The 22,108-nt window shown below is 38.4% G+C and overlaps 1 protein-coding gene across 9 annotated transcripts; it reads left to right on the plus strand.

Moving 5' to 3' along the window:
- On the plus strand, nucleotides 1-20,359 carry KIAA0753 (KIAA0753 ortholog). Of its 9 annotated transcripts, XM_030029057.1 has the most exons (16): nucleotides 1-80; nucleotides 1,081-1,224; nucleotides 2,313-2,922; nucleotides 4,263-4,369; nucleotides 4,664-4,726; nucleotides 5,558-5,773; nucleotides 6,946-7,156; nucleotides 8,534-8,733; nucleotides 9,885-10,054; nucleotides 10,861-10,947; nucleotides 11,114-11,201; nucleotides 12,539-12,712; nucleotides 13,797-13,878; nucleotides 15,826-15,946; nucleotides 16,118-16,342; nucleotides 18,699-20,359. In XM_030029057.1, the coding sequence occupies exons 2-16, from the start codon at nucleotides 1,135-1,137 to the stop codon at nucleotides 18,814-18,816; spliced, it is 2,562 nt and encodes an 853-aa protein (XP_029884917.1). In that variant the 5' UTR covers nucleotides 1-80; nucleotides 1,081-1,134; the 3' UTR covers nucleotides 18,817-20,359. The 9 variants fall into 9 exon arrangements, 8 of the variants coding, with proteins under 8 accessions (XP_029884917.1, XP_040982956.1, XP_029884916.1 ...); XM_041127022.1 differs by lacking the exon at nucleotides 18,699-20,359 and having other exon boundaries at nucleotides 3-80; nucleotides 11,114-11,204; nucleotides 12,542-12,712; nucleotides 16,118-16,732; XM_030029056.2 differs by lacking the exon at nucleotides 18,699-20,359 and having other exon boundaries at nucleotides 4-80; nucleotides 12,542-12,712; nucleotides 16,118-16,732.
- Nucleotides 20,360-22,108: the final 1,749 nt, after the last annotated feature.

Raw genomic sequence — 22,108 nt, forward strand, 5'->3', positions numbered from 1 at the left:
CGCACCGCCCCGGCCGCCTCGCTGCTTCCCGGCGGCCTCTGCGGCGGCGGTTGCCAGGAGCGGGTTTGAACGGCGTCCCGGTAGGTCCTGGCGTGGGCCAGGGCCGCCCGCTGCCGCGAAGGAAGGGAGGGAGGGAGGGAGGGCGGCCGGCCGGCCGGCCCGGCCCGGCCCGCTGGTGCCGGTTCCGCCCGCCCGCTCGCCCGCCCGCGCGGGCTGCTGTGAGGGCGAGGCGGGGAGCAGGCCGCCGGCGGGCCGCGGGGGCGGGAGCGGCCGCCGCGGGCTGTCGCCGACAGGGCTGGGGGGGCGAGGTAGGTCGGCCGGTGGGGTCTGACTTGCGGGCGGCTGGAGGGGGGTCGCACCGCAGGGGAGCCCCCCTCGCGAGGGGCGCGTCGTGACCGAGAGCTGCCGGCAGGCATGGCCAAGCAGGCGTCCGGACTCGGGGTCGTGTGAGGCCAGAAGAGAGGTGCCTGCGGCTGAGCTGAGGCGCGGAGACAAAGTTTGTGGTTCAGTCGCGATAGAAAGTTTTAACAGCGTTATGTGTCGGGTCCTACTCGTTTTTTAATTCTCAGAGGCAGGTGATGGAGACGTAAGTTTCTGGCTGTCTCCACACATCGCTTTTATTTTAAATGCTTCTCTGTGAAGAAGTTTAGGTATGAGCGTGCCCTTGATCTGTTTTCCTTTGGCACTAACTTGTACAGACCTGGCTGCCTTGAGCACTGCCTTAGGCTACCTTGCTAGTCTGTTGTCTTTTCTTATTGCAGTCACCTATTTCCCTTTTAGGCAAGTAAGAGCTATAAAGGTTCTGCAGCAGTCTTCTTGCGGTTCGTAGTGTGAGCCCCATAGTCTGTAACGGTGCTCCTCAGTTCTCCGTGGGGGTGTGTAAGAGAAGGATATAAATTGTAAATTTTGCTTTAAATGGTGGGACTGTACTCTCAATTTTGTGGACCACCTGTGTGAGTACACAATACATTTTCCATTTCTACGTGGCTCCTCAGGTTGGTTCTCTATCTGTTATTCACATCAGACCTGGGGTTGCTTTTGAGAGGCAGAAATAATGTATGGTTGTTCTTATGTTCATAGTTGTAATTGTAAGCAAAGGACAAATAACTGGATTTTGAGCATCAAGCCAATGTGATGGGACCAAGCAAGCCAACTATGTCTGATGCTACATTTGCATTCGCTACTCAGCTATACAGGAATGAAGCAAAGGCTTTACAAACACAGGTATTATCTGACTTCTGCAGCAGTGCTGAATTGGTTTTAATTTGTGATCGTTGCAAAAAGATGGTTATGACCTACTTCCTGAGACAGCCCACTAGTGGGTGTTGAATCTTCATACTTGTTTTCTTGATGCTGTCGTACATAATCTTGACACTGTCCTTTTGTAAGGGTGTAGATCAGAAACTACATCTAAATATTATTTACCTGTCTGTTGTGATTTAATCCCAGTGGGCAGCTAAGCACGCAGCCGTTTGCCCACTCCCCCCTGGTGGGGTGGGGGAGAGAATTGGAAAGGTAAAACCGTGAAAACTCGTGGGTTGAGGTAAAGACGGTTTAATAGGTAAAGCAAAAGCTGGCGGTGTGAGAAGCAGGAAAGGCCTGGACTCCGTGTAAGCACTGCTTAGCAATAATGAAAACATCGGTGTGCTATCAACGCTGTTTTCATCACAAATCCAAAATATAGCACCATACTAGCTACTATAAAGGAATTTAAGTCTATCCCAGTCTAAATCAATACACTATCTTAACCTCTTACTTTACTACATGGAAACAGAACCTAGAAACTTTATTGTGGTACCATGTTTCAGCTTTCCATTTCTCCTTCATCATGCATCTCCTTCATCATTTCTCCTTCTGTTACCTTTGTAAATTTAGTACTGCCTTACTAAACCAGTATGATATAATCCTACCCATTTATATTACTAATGTTAATTGTTCTTATAACTCATTAATTTCATTGTCAGAACTCTTAAAAAAAAAAATCTTTATAAGGGCATTCATTGTCCATTGCCCAGTCACTTTGGAGCAGATTTTTCAATGTGTGTACCTGCCCTAAGGTGCCCATGCTAAGTTGTAGGTAAGTGCCTAATGTTATTTACAAGATGATCTAAGTGCTTAATTCAAAATAATTTTGAAAACTGGCATTTGTCTGAGTGGACAGAATACCTTGCATGCCTTGAAGAAGTACTATCATGACAGAATACATTCTAATATGAAAGAGTATCCATTTTCCTTACTGATATACACTAGAGGTACGTCACCTGTGTAAAGTGTTCTGTGTAACATCAGCTTTTTTTTACACTTTGGAACAGCTCCAGTTTAATAGAAGTGTTCCTGCACTTCCAGAGAACTTGGCTCTCAGATTCTCTAACCCCCGTCCAATTATAATAGAAAAACTGAAGGCATCCAACAATCAGAGAGATCTAGCTGAAAGTGAGGACCCCAGCATAAGAAGCTCTGGCATGTTTTCAGCGGTATCTGAAGAGAGACTAAAATTGGCTATTCAGCTAGCCAAAAGGGACATAAAGCGAAGACATCTTGAAGAGCAAGTGAAACAAGTGTTTGGAGATGCTGTCAATAAACCATTGTTGGCCCAGAAGCCACAACAGCAGAAGACTGAGGTATTTGAAAGTCCAGAAAATAAGAATGCACTGAAGTCTCAAACTTGCTTGAATTATCAGCAGAAACTCAGTCAGCCTTCCAAAGTGGAGACTACCACCTCTGGCGCTAAAGTTTATCTCTACACACCAAATAAGGGAAAGCTACTACCAGCTGTTTTGGACTCTCCACCCACCCATGACACAGGACTGGACCCCAAGCCAAATGTAAACAAAAAAGAAGATAAAAATGTGCAGGAAGTCCTACGGCTGCAAAAAGAATTGAGGAGCTATGTCCAGAAAATTGAAGAACTGACTAAAAAAGGTGTAAGACTGAACAATAATTATGTTATATAAATGTACAGTAGTTTGTTGATTTGTTTTTCTTTCTGTTTTTTGGCTTGGATTGGAATCTGTATTCAGTTCTGGAATTTTGAGAACCATCTACTTTTTTGAAAAGCAAATAAAAGCTAGAATGGCTAGCCAGTTTAAGCAGTATCAGGGTTTATTATCTCTGAGCGTTTGTGGTGAGTTCCAATCCAACCTGCAATGATAGTAAATTAGTGGTAGGCTATTTAGTAACATTGGTGAAAAAATACTGGTGTTTGTAGGCCTATTGGCTAGATATTCAGACTACAAAAAACAGTATCATAATTAGCCATATTCTTATCAGTGATGAGAAAGGGGGCAACAGCTGGTAAAATTTCATTTCACAAGTCTGACTCACCTAATTTATGGCTGTGCAGTAGCATGATTAATGTGCTTTCTGACACTGTGTTTTGGGCTAACCCTGGTTGGCAGTGAAGCACCACAGGCTTGTGCTCCTTTCCCCCCTGGTGGGACAGGGGAGAGAATAGAAAGATTAAAAGCAAGAAAATTCAGGGGTTGAGATAAGGATAGTTTAGTAACAGAAGGAAAGAGGAAGAAGAAAGTAAAAAACAGAACAAGTGATGCAAAGGCAATTACTCACTACCTCCCACAAGTAGGCCCAATGCCCAGGCAAAGGGCAATGAGCAATGGCTACCTTCCCCAAAAAAACTCCATTTTTTATTGCTGAGCATGGCATGGAATAGCCCTTCGATCAGTTGGGGTCAGCTGTCCTGGCTGTGTCCCCTCCCAGCTTCTTGCACGCCCCCAGCCTATGCACTGGCAGGGCATAGTTGAAAAAAAGAGAAAGCCTTAGTGCTGTGCATGTATTGCTCAGCGATAGCCAAAACACTGGTGTGTTGTCAACACTGTTCTAGTTGTAAATCCAAAACAGCACCATACTGGAGACTGTGAAGAAAACTAACTCCATCCCAGCCAGCCGCAGTATACACTGCATCGCTTCTTTTGTAACAACTAGCTGGAGTTTTAACCATTCCTACCTTTGAGTGCTTTACCTGCAACTTTGTCATAAAACTAAGGAGTCACGTGATTCTGTAAGCTGTAACCAATAAGCTATATTGTATAAGAATGTTTAGTCAAATTCTAAATGGAAGTATGATGTAGAGTTAAAATAACTAGTTTGCATTACTCTTCGAGGGAGCCCTGCAAAATATGATACACTGTGTATTGGTTCTGCATGAAAGAGGCTTATTGCTAAATTATGTTTGTTATCATGGCTTAATCAGGATTTTCACAGGTTAAATCAAGACATAAAACTTTACATTTCATGCTTTTTAGGGAGAGAGAGAGAAATTTTAGGTCCTGATGAAGAGCAACGACTTTGCACTAGGAGACAGAAACAAGCTGCACGGTCAGCTCGGATGCTGTATGTACTCCAGCAACAGGTAGGAACTAGCATTTTAAATTGGGATGTATAGTAGCCAGTTTATTGTGATGAATTTGACAGAAATGAACTGAAACAAGAAATTTGATGGGGTTATCTATGAACTTCTGTGGCATTCTAGTTCAGATCTGAACAGCGTGATTAATTTCTCTCATGACTGGACAGAGAGATGAGCATCACTGTTGGAAAATTTGGACTCTCACTCAGATGTTACAGTGAAGATTAGTTGTTCATTTATAGATGTGGAGCTAATTCTGACTGACTTCCCCTCCCCCCCCCCTTTCTTGATAAACAGGTAAAAGAAATTCAGGATGATTTAGAGAAACTGAGTCCTCATAAAATCAAACATACCAAAAAGGTAAGACATAATTATCCTTCAGGCTGTGAGTAACTTATTGACAGAAAGTTTTCTACCTAACTGAGTTTGATTGTCTAGGGTACACCCGAGCCCTCTCCAGAAGGGAGATTTTCTTTGTATCTTGCACCTTTCATCTCATTCTCACAGAAGTATGTCTTACTTGGTCTGATACAGCCTTTCCTGCTTCCTTCTCCTCAGTTCTTATCTGTCTACAGTAAACTGGAGAGGAAGGCTGTTGGTCTTCTGCTTTCATGTGGGTTCTAATTCCTTCTTCATTCCATTTCCTTTTCTGAATAACACTGTTCTACTCTTGACTACTTTTTTTAACATCCTGTTGATATCTCTCAGTCTTATTAGCCTCCTTTCCGATTTTCTTTGCCCAGTGTCTTTCAGAAAGATAGTACTGAGATCATGCCTAGTGTTTGGCCAGTATTGTCTGTTGTTCTCTTGTGCTTTTCCATCACTTGTATTTTCTTCTGTTAACAAAAACTGGGGGATGGAGAATGTTCTATGTTTGTGCAATTGTTGCATGTTAGGGTCAAGCCCATGACTACAGTACTCTGTTGGCATAAGTAGTAGAAACATCAGAATATGTTATAACCAGGCTATTTTATCTGAAGCTAGCATGATACTTGATATGAGTACTGTTGTGTAGTACCTTTATTAGATGACTTAAATGCCTGTTTTGTTTTGTCGCACAAATGGCCTCGTATCAATCAGAATTATCCCATGCTGAGTGTTTCTCTATGAAATTTTGGCAACAATTCTTTGAATAGTATCAGTATTCATAGAAACTATAGTTATGAAAGCACTTATTTTTCATTTTTCCAGTCTCGAGCAGTATCCAGATTGGCAGCAGCACACAGAGGAGCTGTACGAGCCTTGCAGGCATTTGCCAATCAGTTTACAGATCAAACAGAGCAGCAGATTCCTGCCCACTACAAGGAACTGGGCAGTCTCATTCGACAACTGTCTCTCTGTTCTGCCAAACTAGAATTGGATTCTTCCATTTCTGACATTATCATAGACATTTTGCTGCAAGTTGAGGTAGGAAAAAACATTTTGTTTTTGCAAAGGCAGAAAAGATGTAGTGAAATATGAGACTGCAAACTATATTGTGTGTTCACGAAACGGCAGAATATCTTTCTCTTGTTTGTTTGTTTGGTTTTTTTTAAAGGCCATATTTTCTAGTGTGTAAGTACATTTCTCAATAATGGTGGTCTAAAATAGCTTCCATGTTTAGGATGCAACTCTACCTGCTGCTGTTCTTCCTGTCTTTATTGGTTCTCCTGGTAGAATGAGGACTGGTAGTGATAGTGGTAACAAAGCACCAGTTTCTGATTCATATTCCATTTTCAGAACTGAAAGAATTGCATTTTATACATTGGTGTAAGTTACATGTTTATTGTTTTGCGATGCATGCTTTCATCATTAGGATTAGTGATGAGCATCTGAGACTCGCATGTGGTGGTGGGTGCAGAATTGTCCAGGCAGAAGATAAAGTTGTAGCTACAAGAGTTACTTAAGCTCTATGCCCTTCAAATGGCTTTTGTTAGTGATATCTGATGTCTTAAAACATGTTGTTGGTATAATAGAAAAGTTCTGATTCATGTTTCCCGCTGCAGTTCCTACCTACAAGATTTATTTTATTTTAGGTAAGAACCTATGTAACCTGAACTATTATGAAACCAGTATTTAATTAATTTTAATAAAAGCAACTGATAAAATAGCCATAAGATATTTTATTTTCCTTAAAATATTGTTCTAACTGTAAGAGCTGTGGTTTTATTTTTACTGCTCTGAACTGCTTATGAGAACAGTAACAGTGCTAACTGCCTGGGAACAGGAAGGGAGGTAGAGTTGTTTAAGTTTGGATTTAGCATCAGAAGAAGTGTCTGTCTGTCTTACCATAGTCATGTGGTCATCTTTTTTTTTTTTTTTTTGTCTGTAGCCTTTGTGTCCATTTCTTTTTGAACATGCTGCAAGCAGACAATTTGCTGGACCCAGTTGTAAATACAGAAATGCAATTTCTGTAAACTTAAGTTAATAATATCAAGAAGCTTCTGCATGAACAAGCTATCAGGAATCATCACTACAACAAAAACCAAAACAGAACCACACCAAAAAAGTTCCAACTAGTTAAAATCTCTTGAATTTGCTTCTCATTATTACATCAGGTTTACTGAGAGAGTAATTAAAATTCTAAATATTTGATGCAGGATCTGGATTCACTGCTGGAAAAGAAACAAACACCCAAAAAAGTGAAGAAATGTATTTCAGCATCTCAGGGCAAATCTCCAAGGAACACTGAGACATTTCCAGCCAGAAAGCAGCTTACATCTCCAAAAGGAGAAAACAAACTTCTCATCTTAAAGGGACAGCATGGACAAGAACCTAGAAAACCTCCAGCTGCCAGGAGTCTCTCAACTGGTTTGTATTTTGAATTATTAAATACATTTTTATCAGATAACTTACCATCTGCAGTTCAATTTTGTAGTATATTATGTGTTGTTGGTCAGAAGTGTGCAACAGCCCATATGTAGTTATCAGATTCACATAGCCTTGTTATGCATTTTTTTCAGCTGTTCCCCTGATATGATAGACCTGCAGGTTTATATGCCTCTTTATATTACTATTATCACCATGTTCTTAATATTTTTGTCCATTTCTTTTACCGTGGGCTACACTTAGAGTGTTTTTCTGCAGTTACAGACACCTAAATGGCAGTTTACAAGTTGACGTTAATGGTGCATACAGAATATTTCCAAATATCTGCCTAGAAAATGCTGTATAAATATATTATTTTTGAATGCAAAGTCACTAACTGTTAGCAAATCTCCAACAAAGCTATCGTTGTTTAGCTGTTTACAGTGAAAAGATACACTGAAGCCTTGACTCAGAAATTTCCTTGGTTTGTGCAGTTTCTCTACTTTTGAGAGGGGTGGCTTTGTTTTATTCTTACCAGTTCATTAATGTTAATGTCTTCTGCACAGTAATCACAGTTTCAGTACCTAAAGATGTTAACTGATAGTTAAGCTGAAGACTTTGGTTTTTTGCACTACTAGTTTGCCATGCAACCATTGGGAGTTGGTTTACTTTATTCTTCTACTTCATATATGAAAGGAAATGGGCTTTATTATTTCTGAAGGTATTGTGAGATAAATTTACCACCAATTTTGACACCCCGTGAAAGCCATTATAGCTTATTACATTATTATATAACCTATATTAATTGGTTTTTCTTCTTTGGGGTGTCTTTCTCATACCGCATACTGTCTTTTACTAGAATAGTAAGTATTCCTTTCTACCCCTAGGTAAGGGCGAGAAGAATTCTATGAGAGGAATTAATCTTTGGCAGTCCAGAGAGACAGTATATTGACAAGCATCTAATGGTTTCCATGTGTCTCGCTGCCTATAAAAGAATGTTTTGTTATCACTGCCTAGACCTCATATGGCAATTAGTACCAAAAGGCTTTCCTGTGATTTTCATATATATGTGTATTTTCAAATATCTATATACATATAAATATGTATATGCACACAAAACGCAAAATCTCCTGTTCATTGAAACAGTGTAAGAAGGACAATTTATTTAATACTTGTCAGGAAATACAAGGTTTTTTTTTTTTCTTTTTTTTATTTGTTTTTTTTATTTATGATAGAGCTTAAAAGTTCATGATTAAGTATAGCTAGCATAACAGAAGTATCAAATGTAGAAATAAAAATGATTCTTGCCCCTTTAAACTTACAGTTGAAAGTTTATTATTTTTGATACAGATAAACATTGACATGTTGCAAATATTTCAGCAGTTCAGAAGGCAAACAGTTGTGCTCGTATATTGCACAATAAATTCCGAGAAGAAAATGACCCACCTGTGCCAGAGAGAAATGCCACTTTACAAGGAAATACAGATGCATTGATGAGAGCTAGGGCTGTAAAAAAAGATCCCATCCTTGAAAGTGGCCCTTTGAAGAAGAAAGGCATATCATTACCTGCAAAATCACAGGTATGGAAGTGATAAAAGAATTTATGCTTTCTTCTACTTGTCCTCTGGGATTTGTTATATAATGTAAGACACTGTCAAGCTTTGTAGTTCCTCACAATTTTTTTATTCCGATCTAGGAGGCATGGGGGATAAACTATGTCATCTGCCTACATTATTTCTAGTGGTTATGACGATTTTATCAAATGTTTTTTTGAAAGTAGTGTTATTGTTCCTTGGAAATGCACTGTACAACTAGAAACAATAACAGAATTAGCAAGGAAAACTTCCACCGAAACTAGTTTCATGTTTGAATTAGCATGTTTATTTTACAACTCGAAATTAAAGCTGAAATATTTTCCTCTTATTGGTCACCCTCTGTCATGAAAAATGCGCTCAGCAGTAATGTTGTGCTAATGTTACTAGGAGGATATAAGTTAGGCAGATATTTCTTTAATCAATGAAGTATTATAAAACTTCACAGTACAAATTCTGTTTCTTGGTAAGTTCTTACAACCAGCAAGAGGCTTCTGTAATGCAAACAAATGAGTTCTCTAAAGAATATTTCAAAGAGCTAAATTCTGCAAATAGTTGGGTTTTTTTATTAAATGCCTTTTTTTTTTTTTTTTTTCCTTTCCTTGGGGTATCACCTTCAGCTTGAAAAATCAGATCTGATACAGTAATGCATGCATATGTAACTTTACTGCTTCCCTTATCTAGCTATCAGTGAGGATTGTGAGCAGGAAGGTTGAGCATTTCAGTAGTTCATACTGAGGGGACTAGTCTAAGTGTCCTTATATATGCACATATAAATATAGCAGTATTATAGTTTCATGGCTGAATAAAATGTTACCTTGGAAAACTTCTATTTGGATTTATTAGGGGTTAACATAGAGTCTAGTTCTGAAAATTTCAAAAGAAGTTTTTCCCCATGAAGAGCAACACTGGAAAAATAGGAACTGTTTGCAAAAATTAGAGTTGCAGGATTGAGCATATGTTCTGTTCAGGCATAGTGGTACTTCCCTTCAAATCAGTTGTAAAACATCCACATACATCAACTGTGCAACAAAGCCAGCAGGCATGACTTCAAGACAAATTCTGAAGCAGAATGCAAAATACTTTAAAAATTCAACAACTGGAATGTATGTTTTTAATGTGATTGTGCTAATTTTAAGGGACTGCCGAAGTCTCTAAAATCAAGACAGGTACAGCCTCAAGGAAAGCATGCCCGATTTCAAGAGACAACTATAGCTTTCCAGCTAAAAGAGAACAAGCGACTTGTTAAGGAGAGCAGAATACCCTGCGTGCCTCCAAACCGTACACCTCCACCTATTTCACCTAAGCGGTATGTTCACAGTCTAGTGGAACCCGTCTTTACCCTGCTTTCTTGTGAAAATGCTGCTGTATCTGGACTAGTAAATAGGCTGGATTTGGCGTGGCCGTCAGACCATGAAGGCAAGTGGCACAGCACAGCTCGCTACCAGATAGTTGTATTCTTTTCCCACTCGGCACAAAGTGGCCTCATTGATACAGCCTGGGAAGAGCCATTGCTTTATGCTTTTTCCTGGGTCAGGTCCAAGTATTCTCTGGGAGTCACAGGCCAAACTATGCTAGGCAGGGCATTGACAAAACACACAGTATGCAGAATGGATATTCACAGCACTGCTTTAAGAAGGTAAATATTATTTCCCTGTTCCAGAAGGACAAAATATATATATTTGTCCTAGCCAGTAATAGAGTGCAGTTTTGTTTATTTTAAACTATATTTGGCATCCTGTAGACCAAAGCTCCCCAAATCTAGTTTGCTTTGGGACTGCTGTTTGTGGCAGTTGAAGCAGGAGATCCAACTGCTGATCCTGCTGCTGGATCTGTACTAGGCAGTGTGCATGGTAAAGATCAGGAGCTTGTCTCTCCAGGCAGTATTTGTGGATAGCCATGAAGTTGCCTGTTTGCCAGTAGCAGAAACATAATTGAAGATCCCTGGTTCTCAGCAGAATTTCCTGGCTTTTATGGTCTTAAAGTTGGTATTAATTTTCTCCCTGAAGTTTTTTGCAAGTTTTCTAAACTAAGACTCGGAATCACATGATTTTATTCTTCAGTTGTTAGAATGTGCATTTTGTAACCCTCTATGTTACTGTTTTGTCTTTGAAGACTAGCATGGCTTGAAGCAGAAACTTCAAGAGTCAAGGTTCTAAGTGACCTTCACAGAGGAGAAATGAAAAAAATACAAAAGTTAAGGTAATGACTTTCTTTGAAGAGCTAATAAATGGTGTCAGATCTGATATGGCCTTCTCCCCACTCCCACCAGTCCCCCAAGAAGTACATTTATGTGTTTGGGTTTTTTGAATTATTGTTGTCATACCAAGTTTCAGAATGGCATTGTCATTTGTTCTTTTTTGTGTAGGTCACAAAGTGCTTCTCCAACCCAGCATGCAGACAAAGTTGAGAAGGCAGTACGGGAGCGCTTAGAACCTCTGTTAGACAGGACACAGGTAGTAAGTCAAGCTCATGCCACTGTTTGAAGGATGCCTTTAGACCTGTAAAACATTTATAAAGGGGCAACACACAGTTTCTTTTCAACTTAATGCAAGTCATGTTTATGTAGTCAACACAGTTTTTGACATTTGGGGAGTGTTATTTCCATTTCAGTATGTGGGTCTTGAATTATTGTAATGAAGTTTGGCAAAACTGCATTAAATTTTATTTGGTTAGCTTCTTGTCAAGTAGATGCATTTTAAATTGTTTTTGAATGGTCGTAACAGTTCCATGCTGAACATGACTGGACTTGATAAGATTACTTCAATAATTCTTACAATACCATATTTAATGCCTAAATAAATTTCAACTGGTAATATTAATGACTAATAATACAGAAAGCTTGATTATCACGAGAGGATTTACATTTTATTTGGAAGATCCATCTCTCCTTGGAAACAAACTGTCATTTGAAGGCTTCTTCATTTATAAACCACCTTTTAACTCATGCAGCTGAGAAGGTATATTCTATCTGTATGTTATAGGTAAAGCTGTTTGACATTTAAGATTAATTTTTATCTTTGCCATATAGCAGAATGCATCTGGAAAAGTAGTACTGATTTCCCAAACTTAGCAATTTCAACTTACATAAGCCACATCTTTACAAGCATGTGTGCCTTCTAAAGTATTGTTTTGTAACCATGTACATTATGAAACAATGAGAAAGGTCCTTCCAACATCATCTCTTTTGTATATTTTTGCTTGGTGTGACCTTGAATGCATAAAGTTGCTTAGGGGGAAAAAATGTTTTCACATAAAATAATACAGGTAAATGAATAGTGATATTGTACCACAGCTAACTGGTAAAATTGAACACAATTGAAACCTACAGCTGTGGCCTGGACCCTATGTATTTACTCATTACCACCTGGAGCTGCTGTGAGACTGTTCCTGTGTGATAAGTTAAACGTGTGTGTAGTGTTTCGTAAGATGAGGGCCTTCATTTCACTCTCTTGAATTCCTGGGTGATGTCTGAACCTGTGACAGTTTCGCCTTCAATTTGGGAACATAGTTGTGTAGCAAGCTTTTTCCATATTCATTGATTTCATCGGTAGGAACATACTAAGCTGGTTTTATTGATTTGGCTTATTGTGTGGGTAGAAGGAAAACAAGAATTTGTTTGGATTTTCATTGAAAGGAAAAGTTGAAATGACAATTGGATTATTTCCATGAGCTGCTGTAAGAAATGTTTGATTTGTAAGCATTCTTTCCCCCCAGTTATTTTTGTGGGTGTTTTTTCTTTTTTTTTTTCTTGCATTGGCTGTGTAGCTTTTTGTTTGTTTGTTTTAAATAGCAGGTTGCAGCAAATGCAGATATTCTGAGTGAAAAGCTGTTGGATGATCTTTTGGAAGATACTGCTCAGGAACTGTGGAGTATGGAGCAGCATGAGAGACTCCAGACTGAGGCTCTGCCTATGGCTGACACACATAGTCTGGAGGCAATGTTGCAAAGAATGGAAGAAATTGAAGTAAGATTTTCTCTGTTGGTTGGTCTCATTAGTGCCAGTTTCTTGTTTACTGTCCATAAATTGTAATATCTGTAAGTATCTACATTCTTAAATGAAGCAAGGTCTGACTGGACCATTGTATGAAATGAAAGACTTGGAAGGAGTTTACACTTCAGCAAAACATGTAAGAATAGAAGAATGTTTGCCCTAATGGTTTTATTGCTAGCTTCAGAGTTGGTAGACCTGAGTTTGCTTCCCACCTCAAGACTTTGTGGCTTAGATCATTGTATGTGAATGGGAGAATCGGTATGGCGATTATGTTGATTGTCTCACAGATTGGAAAGTATTTGAATGTTTACGAATTAAATTTTTTTTTCCATTTTTTTTGTGATACAGGATCCTAGTATTCTAGTAGCGTGAGCATCTCGAGGAAATATGCTCTAGCAATCCAAAATATTTTACAGGGCAACATGGGGAAGTCAGACAAATACATGGTTATCTCTGTCCTTATTTATCCATCTTTCTATGTAAATATTCATGAGGTTATAACTTACTTGACTTGAACTTTCTTATATATTGGTTTCTTAAAAATTTTTCTTTGATCAGCTTTTCTATAGTTTTTGGTTCAAGTCCTATTTCAACCTTCCTGTTTAGTGAAATTTATCATAACCTAGAACTACTGAGTTTAGTGCCGGTTACTTCTAGAGATCCATTCATAAGTTGGAAGCGTGAAGCTTACATTGTGCAGTGTCCTTATCCACATGAGGCACTTAAGCATACGTTTGAATTCCCTATTGGTAAGGCAGGAACAGCATGAGGGCCCTTCAGTTGTTTGGCTAACTGCTGAAACGGGAGGAGTTGCCATGGTACTGGCAACTAGTTGAGTCTTCAAGTATGGCATTTTGAACAAGATTATTATCTATGATTTCAGATTTCTGTGTTATGTGAACTAGGCAAAATAACCTTTTCTGTGTTATGTTAACTAGGCAAAATAAGCCTACTTTGACCAAGGAAGATCATGACCTGCTTTCCTATTGGGTGATAACTAGTATAGCTGAACTGCTAAGTATGTGTTGATTGATTAATTTTGTATGTTCAAAACCAGAGATACCAGGAGGCTGTACGCAGGAGATTCACCCGGATTGCGTACAGTGATTCCGAGTTCTGGGGCCAGGAGGACAAAATGGGTAAGTCTCTTTTTAATGCAACTTGGTTTTCCTGTAATCTGTATCTTTAAATTCAGATGTTTTGAGATCAAAATCATTGGATTATATGTGATGAAATAGCACCATCCAGACACATTTTTTACTATAAGTGCTCCTTTTAGAGGACTGTTTCTAAAATATAGTTCTAAAATCAGTATTTTAAAAAGGAAGGATCTCTTCTGAGAACAGGCTGTCATTTTCTGCAAGCCTTTATTGGGGCTGCATTTGGATGGAAAGCACTGCTAGTGCAACTTAGCTGAAGGATAGGAATCTTTAACACATACTTCCAATCATCAAATGTAAAGTTTGAATGTTGTCCCTTTTCTAGGCATTTGTCATTCCTTAACTTAGATATTTTCTTTTCTACCAAAATGTGAGTAGTGATTTTTGTGCAGTGAAGATGATATTCCATAAGTACCTACACTCCCAATTCATCTGTAAGCTACTTGAATTTACTGCAGAAGAGAGCTAGTTTACTTTCTAAGTCTGAGGTATCCTAAAGCCACTTCACTTCTTTTCTTGTTAAGCTCTTCATGACTTGCCTGTCTTCAGTTTTGAGAAAAGGAGTGGCAAATCTAAATCTTAATCTTTAAAAGAGTATTTAGTGTGTTCTCATGTGACCTGATTCCTTTGAAACACCATTTATTACTTAGCAGTAATAATTTTCATGCTTATTAATTCAAAATTATTCATAACGGTTCACAGGCTGAGGTAAGGTATAGTGAAAAAGTCTGTTCCTGCTGTTGATTTCTTTAGGCAGGAGCAAGCAGATATTTATCTTCTAGTTTGCTTCTCCCATTTTCTTTCCTTTGTTTTAATAAACTATCAGTTTAAATGGCTTAGAGTTCAAGAGTAAATGTTAGGTAAATATTAGTGTAGCAGTGAATCCGTAACAGTTTAAGGTTTTTCTGGCAGTACACAGAAGATAATATTAAATTACTTAAGCTTAGAAGATTTTTCTCTTTCCTTATTCCTTTCAAGTGATGGTGATACTGTTTTTAGATCTTGCAGTGTACATGCAAGTTTAATTTTTTACAGCCTCAGAAAAATCTGGATTTTTCTGTACAGAATTCATTATCCAATGTCCTTCAGCAAAAAGTATTTAATCCTTGAAAAAACCCACAATAGTTTGGATGCTTCCAGTTCACATTAATCACATTTTTCCTGCTTGTTTTTATTGGATAGAAAAATAAATGAAAGAATGTAAAGTACTTCAGATTAAAGATATAACTCACTTTTCACATCAGATTAAATTTTTAATTGAGAGGGACCTAAGTAATATTAGTAGAAAACTGTTCACTAATGAAAGGTAGCTTTCCAAACAATAGTTTGATGTTTCCCATACATAGGTGTACATACTTCAATATTGTTTGCCACAGTGGCATGCTAATAAGGATGACTTATGCTTGTCACTTTTCCCATCACCCTGCTCTGTTCTTTATTGTACTATTTGACTGAGTACAACAGTGAAGCTACACTGATCTTCCGAGCTGAGTGTCTGATCACATACTGACTTTAATGGAACTGTGGTTTTTTTACACCAGTTGGAAAAATCTCACAGTAAGACTGGTGAAGACTTAGCCCAAGTCTTGTTGGATTTTTTTTCCATGTCTTGGATCTACTGCCAAGCTTAATAGACTACACTCATTTTAGAGTGGTATTTTTTTCTCTCTTCTCTAGAAGTACCCACTGACACAACAAACTATTTATACTAAAGATAGGATTTCTAAAATGCTCAGCTTTAATACACCAAGCTCTTGGAAATCCTATGTTGAATTTACATTTTAGGGGCTTGTCACCTTCAATACTTTACTTATCTGAAGGACTTCCCCTTGAAAGAAGCAAAAGTCTTTGTGAGGACTTACCTGCAGTAAATGTAGTTTTTCTCTTCCAAAAAACCAATTTTAAATGTTATTTTCCTCCTTCTAGAACAACAAATTGCATCAATAGCTAAAAGACCTACATCTCCTCATCCAATTCAGATAACCAAATTAATTGGACGCACAGAGCCAGAAGTGAACATTTTATTTGAAAAAGTTTTTGATGGCAAGTAAGTAGAATATTTGGCCTTACATTAAACTGTGGTGCATATGAGCTGTGTGTCTTCATTATAGTGTTTGCATTACAGAAAATGATGGTTACTATTTGAAGAGATTTTCTGATCCTTCAAAAAGATACTTGAAAATCTAGTTCTTGCTTAACAACTGTTTTATCTTTTCAGTGATGTTGAGGAAAACAAAGAAGCAGAGGAGAAATTGCAGACTGGAAATGACATTCTGCAGCCCTTGACTCGGAATTCTCTGCAGAAAGAGTGCTCTGTGTGTCTGTCTGTGCCAAAGCATATGCTCCAGAGCATCTTGGATTATAACAGCAGATACAAGCATCACTTAAAGCTTATTTCACATGAGGCAGTAGGCAGTTTCAATCCATGGCAGATCGCTGAGAGGTATATGAACTATCTTTGTGTTTTTGAAGTGAATGTATCAGCTGATGAACAGGTTTTTCTGTCGTTATTCAGGAAAGGAGTGGGGAGGGTGCCATTTAAATTCCAAATTGAAAGCCACAAGCAGTCAGCTATTGGACTGTTTCTCTGCTGGAACTTGGTGTTCATGGATTTTTTAGGTAGTTGATAAAACAAAAGGATATGGGAGCAGAATGTCCTGGAGGAGTGATTATTTCCATGTCTTTCTATGGTGTTACCACAAAAACAACTATGTAAAATACAGGGTAACTGAAATTGTTTTCAGAAGACTATCATCAACAGGTAAATTAAAGGAAAACAAAAATAACTTTTTTTCTTTTTTTGAGTGAAAAAGAAATAAAGCACTGTAAACAATTGTGCAAATTTTAATCTTTGTGGAGAGGGATTACAAAGTTGGTGTTTCATGGAACAACCGTAGATATTCTTTAAAAAGAGACCACTGGCCTTAGCCCAGATTTCAGTGCTTTCTCTTCCACAAGTCTTCATGCTTCACGGAGCTCACTGCAGGAGGTGTGACATAGGTGGCTTACCATCCCTTAGTACAAATAGAAGAGGTGAAGAAGCTGTAAGTAACAGTCTCTCTGCTGTTCACTTCCTGGCAAAGAAAAATTGTTTGTCACACTTAATGTCTGCTAAGCAAGCAGGGCAATGTAAGCTGAAATACCCACCCTTGCACTGAAGCTTGAATAAGTATTTTGATTGCTCAGTACCAGGTATAGCAACTAAATTATATCACTGGTTATCGTTTCCTTGCACTTTGCTTGAGTGATTGCCTATAATTGCCTAGAAATCATTTTAAATATGTACGAGATATTTCAGAAATCACCTATTGGTCTTGTAAAGTCCCAGCCCCAAAAAAGCATGGAAATACAGGCTAAACTTGAACCTTGCTAGTCCTGTTCTTTCAGAACTGAAGAAATACTGGCACAACATGAGTTGGCATAGAGGGGTCATTAATTCCCTGCAGAGTGGAAATCAGAAGACTTCTGACTATGGGAGGAGAGAAATGAAAGAAGAAAACTCTGGGCTATTAAGAAAGAATTACAAAATCTAACTTCAGTGGTTGTAGATGGAGTGGTTTGCCATAATTATCTGTATTGGCAGGTTGGACATCAGGCTTAATTGCCAAGAATTTTTAAACTTCTGCACACATTTTTGATGTAGTAATATTGAAATCAGCTCATTTGAGTAACATTTGGCATCTGCATCAGTGTTTCCAGGAACAGGTCCTGCAATATTTCAGATGACTTGCATGTGTGAAGTTAATCATGTGTGGTGATGGTTTTGCCCAACTGTGGATAAGTAGGCAAATGTTTTAATAACTGTGGTTAGACCACTGTATTTGAATCTGCTGAACTAAACCACTGAAATATGCCTTGTCAGTTCTCAGTACCATCATTCTGCCTTCTGAGCTGTGCTCCTTTTTATAATCGGTGTGAGGCTGGGTAGTTCAAGGACTGGCACCTTCTTGGGATTGGCAGATGGATTAAATGGCAGTGAATCTTTCCTGACAGCTGAATTCCTCTGCTGCCATTTGCCTGATAACATATTGTTACTTGAAATCAAACTACAGATGCAATCTGATATCCAGCATACTTCATTGACTTACTCTTACCACCAGAGGGCATTATAAATCTTTTTACATAAAATAGTCTCCCACAACGTTTAAAAGAAACACTCCCATGCTATGCTCAAAAGGTCTTAGAAAGACTAACTTTTTGATAATTTAGGATACATGCACAACTGAAGAGAAGTTTTCAAGAGGCCAGTAAAAAATTGTGTTCTTACATTAAAATAAAACTACCCTTTAGTTAGAAGGGTAACTAAATAAAAATGTTACCCTTCTGTAACATCTGCTGTTGTCCAGAGATCACTGAAAATTGAAATTTCTCATCACACTTTTCCTTAAACTTTATTGCTGTCAGTAATGCCTGATTCAGTGGCAGCTAAAATCAATAAGAAGCTTCCCATTTACTTCAATGGCCTTTGGATGAGCACCATAGTATGTTAACTCTTATTCCCAAAGCAGGATTAGTATCTAAGAGTTTGAAAAAAGGAAGCAACCAAGATGCCTCAACACTTCTAAGCCTGAAGTATGTCCTTTGCTATGAACCAGTCTGAGGAGAGAATGTCTGATATCTTATACAACACATACCAGAACACATATCAGATCTTTTTTTGGGCTAAGCAGTAGAAAGAATGAAAAAAACATGAGTATTTGCCTTTTCAAATCAAATCATTGATATCAATGGAATGAATTACTGGAATTTGAAATCTGACTTTCTGAACCTTTTCCTTTTCTTCCCTCCCTCTCCCTCAGTCTTGCAGAGCAACTAACAGAAGAAGCCCTAAGCGATGTGGCAGCAGAACTGCAGGATGTTTGTGAGGATTATGCAGAAGCTGTGTTCACATCAGAGTTTTTGCAGCCAGCTCAGTAAATACTTTCAAATCTGCCCCATTATCAAATGCAACATCAGCCTCAGTCCAACAGTGTTATCAGATGATCTCATTTTTCATGTTTTTTTAAAAGTCTGTGAGATTCTGTTCACGAAATGAATTGAGTCCATCAAGGATTCAGCTCAGGTTTTTATAAAACCATTATCCTAATGTTTTCCTTTTCAGACTTTATTATACTGCTTTTATAGGACTTTTTTTTTTCCCCCCCCCCCCCCCCCCCAAGTGTTTCAATAGAATGAAGTAAACTGTTACAGGTAAAGTTTATATATTTTGATAGGAATACCAATCCATTTGTATACCTGTGTTACTTCATTCATCTTCATGTGTGATCTTCTGGGGAGGAGGACTGGGTTCAGGCAGTGTCACGGACTTAACTGTACTGTGCCTCAATTTTCTGCTTTAAAATGGAAAGAATCTGACTTACCTACCTCATAAGGGAGCTGTGGGCTTGAGTTTATTCTTCTCAGTAAAATCCATTGTATACATCTGATAGTTGTATCAGAAGAATGAAGCATTATTCATATTTCTAAAGCCAGAATGGAACAGCCCAGAGTAAAAGGTGTTTGGTTTGCTGTTTAGGGCTTTCAGTGTCATGTAAGAAAGATGTCTGACCACCGCGCTTAGCACATATACTAGGATTAGTTCTTTTGGGGATGTGGCTATCCAAAGGAAGGATTCTTATGGCACAGCATTAAGCAGATGTAAAAACTTTAGCATTGGCTGTATTCATAGGCCAACAGCCTGTTTGGACTCTTGCAATCAGCTTCTGAATGTAGTACCTCTTCTGTTGGTTTCTGAACATCACTAGTACATTATGCACAGACAAATGAGACCTTTCAATAGAAGCACATCATGGAGATTTTCTTCCTTTTTTTCTTAAACTAGTCTCAGATATTATAATTTTATCAGCATTTAGTGATACAACCCCACTTTCCTTACTCTAAGAATCCCATTGAAATCAAGAACAACAAAATAAATTAACAATTGGCATTTATGCAATATTGAATTAACTTGTTCGTTTCAAGTAATCAATGTACTAGTTTGGGTTGTGTCTGGAGCAAGCAATGAATAATAATTATTTATGGTAGTGTTCTAGGGAAGTGTGAATTCAACCCCTGAGGTAACTGAAAAACCAATATGAGTCTGCTGCTTTTGACAATTTTTTCTCCAATAGTGTTCAACCTAGAACAGAATAATTTTTAACCTTCTAAGATTATTTTTATTGCCTCTAATTAGAACATACATTTTAAAAACAATTTTCTTTTTATTGAAGCCTGGTTTACCTTTTTGTTTGTCTTGAATTTGCACCAAATGTAATGATGTAAATATTACTGCTGATGTGTGACTTCGCTGATGTGTGATTTCTGTGATTTGAAACACTGTTTTTTATTTCTAAGATTACAGAGATAAGCCTGTTTTTAAGTCCAAAAGACTAAACCCATAGCGTCTCTATGTATGTATATATATGCTTGTGAAAGTATTTTCAAGATGTTTTATTTTTTAATAAACAAAACTTGTTTCTTAGGACTGAACATAGTTTTAATTTAAGATAACTTCCATCTGAACCCATTTGGAATGGTCAGCACCCAACATGTAAGGGAGACCCTTGCAACATTAAAAGAGTCAGACTACCATATGCCTCAAAGTAATGTGGTCATCTGTCAAGGTAAACATACTTTCTTTCTTAAATCTCATGGTGCTGTGAGTGATATCCTCTGACTGATGATGCCAAAGTGAACGTTTATTCTGGATGAGAATTTTGTGGCATTTGGGTGCCGCCTCGGAGCAGAAATGGGTGGAGAGTGAAGGCTTTAGGTAGGATCCCTGACTTCACACTCTTCAGTCCTTCCTAAGGAATTTAAGTAAAGGATTTTGTAATGCATTATTTATATATGTAAGCTAGACAATAACAAAGTTTCTACCCTGAAAAATTTCATAATGTAGTGTGGACACATATTTAGCTAACATCGGTGGCAAGAGCATTCCAGAGGCCTTTAGAAGACCTTGAACAGAATAAACAAGAAGACAAAAAAAGAAAGATGCCAATTAGAAGAACACAGGTGTGCATTCCACGATAAAGGGAACTTGGCACAAAGAACCTCAATTCGACAGTTTATCTTGACCAATTAGACTGAGACAAGTTTCGCATGTTTTAATTGGTATAACCAATTATTTCCTATGTTTATGCGCATGTACAGAGTTAGTATAACCAATTATATCTTATGTTTATGCGCGTGTACAGTGTTGATATAACCAATCATATTTTATGCTTGTGCACGTGTACAGTGACTTTGCAGAATATGTGACTATAAGTATGTGTGTGTTTTAACAATAAAGTGTCATCTGTTGTCTGCTCTCAAGATTACAGGCATCCGTCTACTTCAGTCTCCTCAAATGGTGACCCCGATGTGATTGCGGGCCGAGGAAACGCTGGAATTGCTGGAAGTGCGTCCGGAGGAGACTCTAGCCGAACGATCATCTAGCCAGCTGGACTGAGCAGACAACTTTCTCCCGGGAGATCAATCACCCTGCTCGTTTGGAAGTAAGGTGAGCGGCTAGAAGGATTAAAATGGGTGCCCAGATGTCTGTGGAAGAAGGGGCAATTATACAAATGCTTTTGCATATCCTCTCTGTGAGAGGAGTTAAATATGATTTAAATACTTTATGTATGATGCTGAAGTGACTTAAGGACCATGGTGCCCCCACTTCGAATATAGAAGTCTTTGAAATTAAAAATTGGGAAGAAATGGGAAAAGTAATTTGGGACTTTGTATCGCGTGGGGACGTGAAGGCTCAGAAAATCTCTGCTCTGTGGAGACTGGTGCTGGAAACATTGAAAGCCCTTAAGGCAGAAAAAGAGGTGGCTGCTGCTGTACAAATTTCGATTGAAAATACCCCGGAAAAAGAGAAAAGTGTGTGTGGCGAGGTGGTAAATAATTCGGACAGTGATGAACAATTAAACACCAAGGGAGATGTCATTAATGGAGGCAACGATCAACCTTTAAGTAACCTGCCTCTCGAGCAGAGACCTATCCCCTCTGCACCTCCCTATGAGGCAGATACATCCCCAGGACAAGCTATAAAAAAGCGATGGAAGGACATAAATGATAAAATGTTAACTGAAGGTCTAAATCCTGTGGCTTTTCCAGTTACAGTCAGGCAGAATGCCCCAAATGTGTAGCAACCTTTCAATTGGGATTTAATAAAAGAAGTACGGAAAACAGTAATGGCTAATGGACTGTCTGCTCCGTTTAGTCAGGTGTTATTGGAGAA

The sequence above is a fragment of the Aquila chrysaetos genome, chromosome 10 (assembly GCF_900496995.4).
Source record: "Aquila chrysaetos chrysaetos chromosome 10, bAquChr1.4, whole genome shotgun sequence".
In the NCBI taxonomy this organism is placed as follows: Eukaryota; Metazoa; Chordata; class Aves; order Accipitriformes; family Accipitridae; genus Aquila; species Aquila chrysaetos.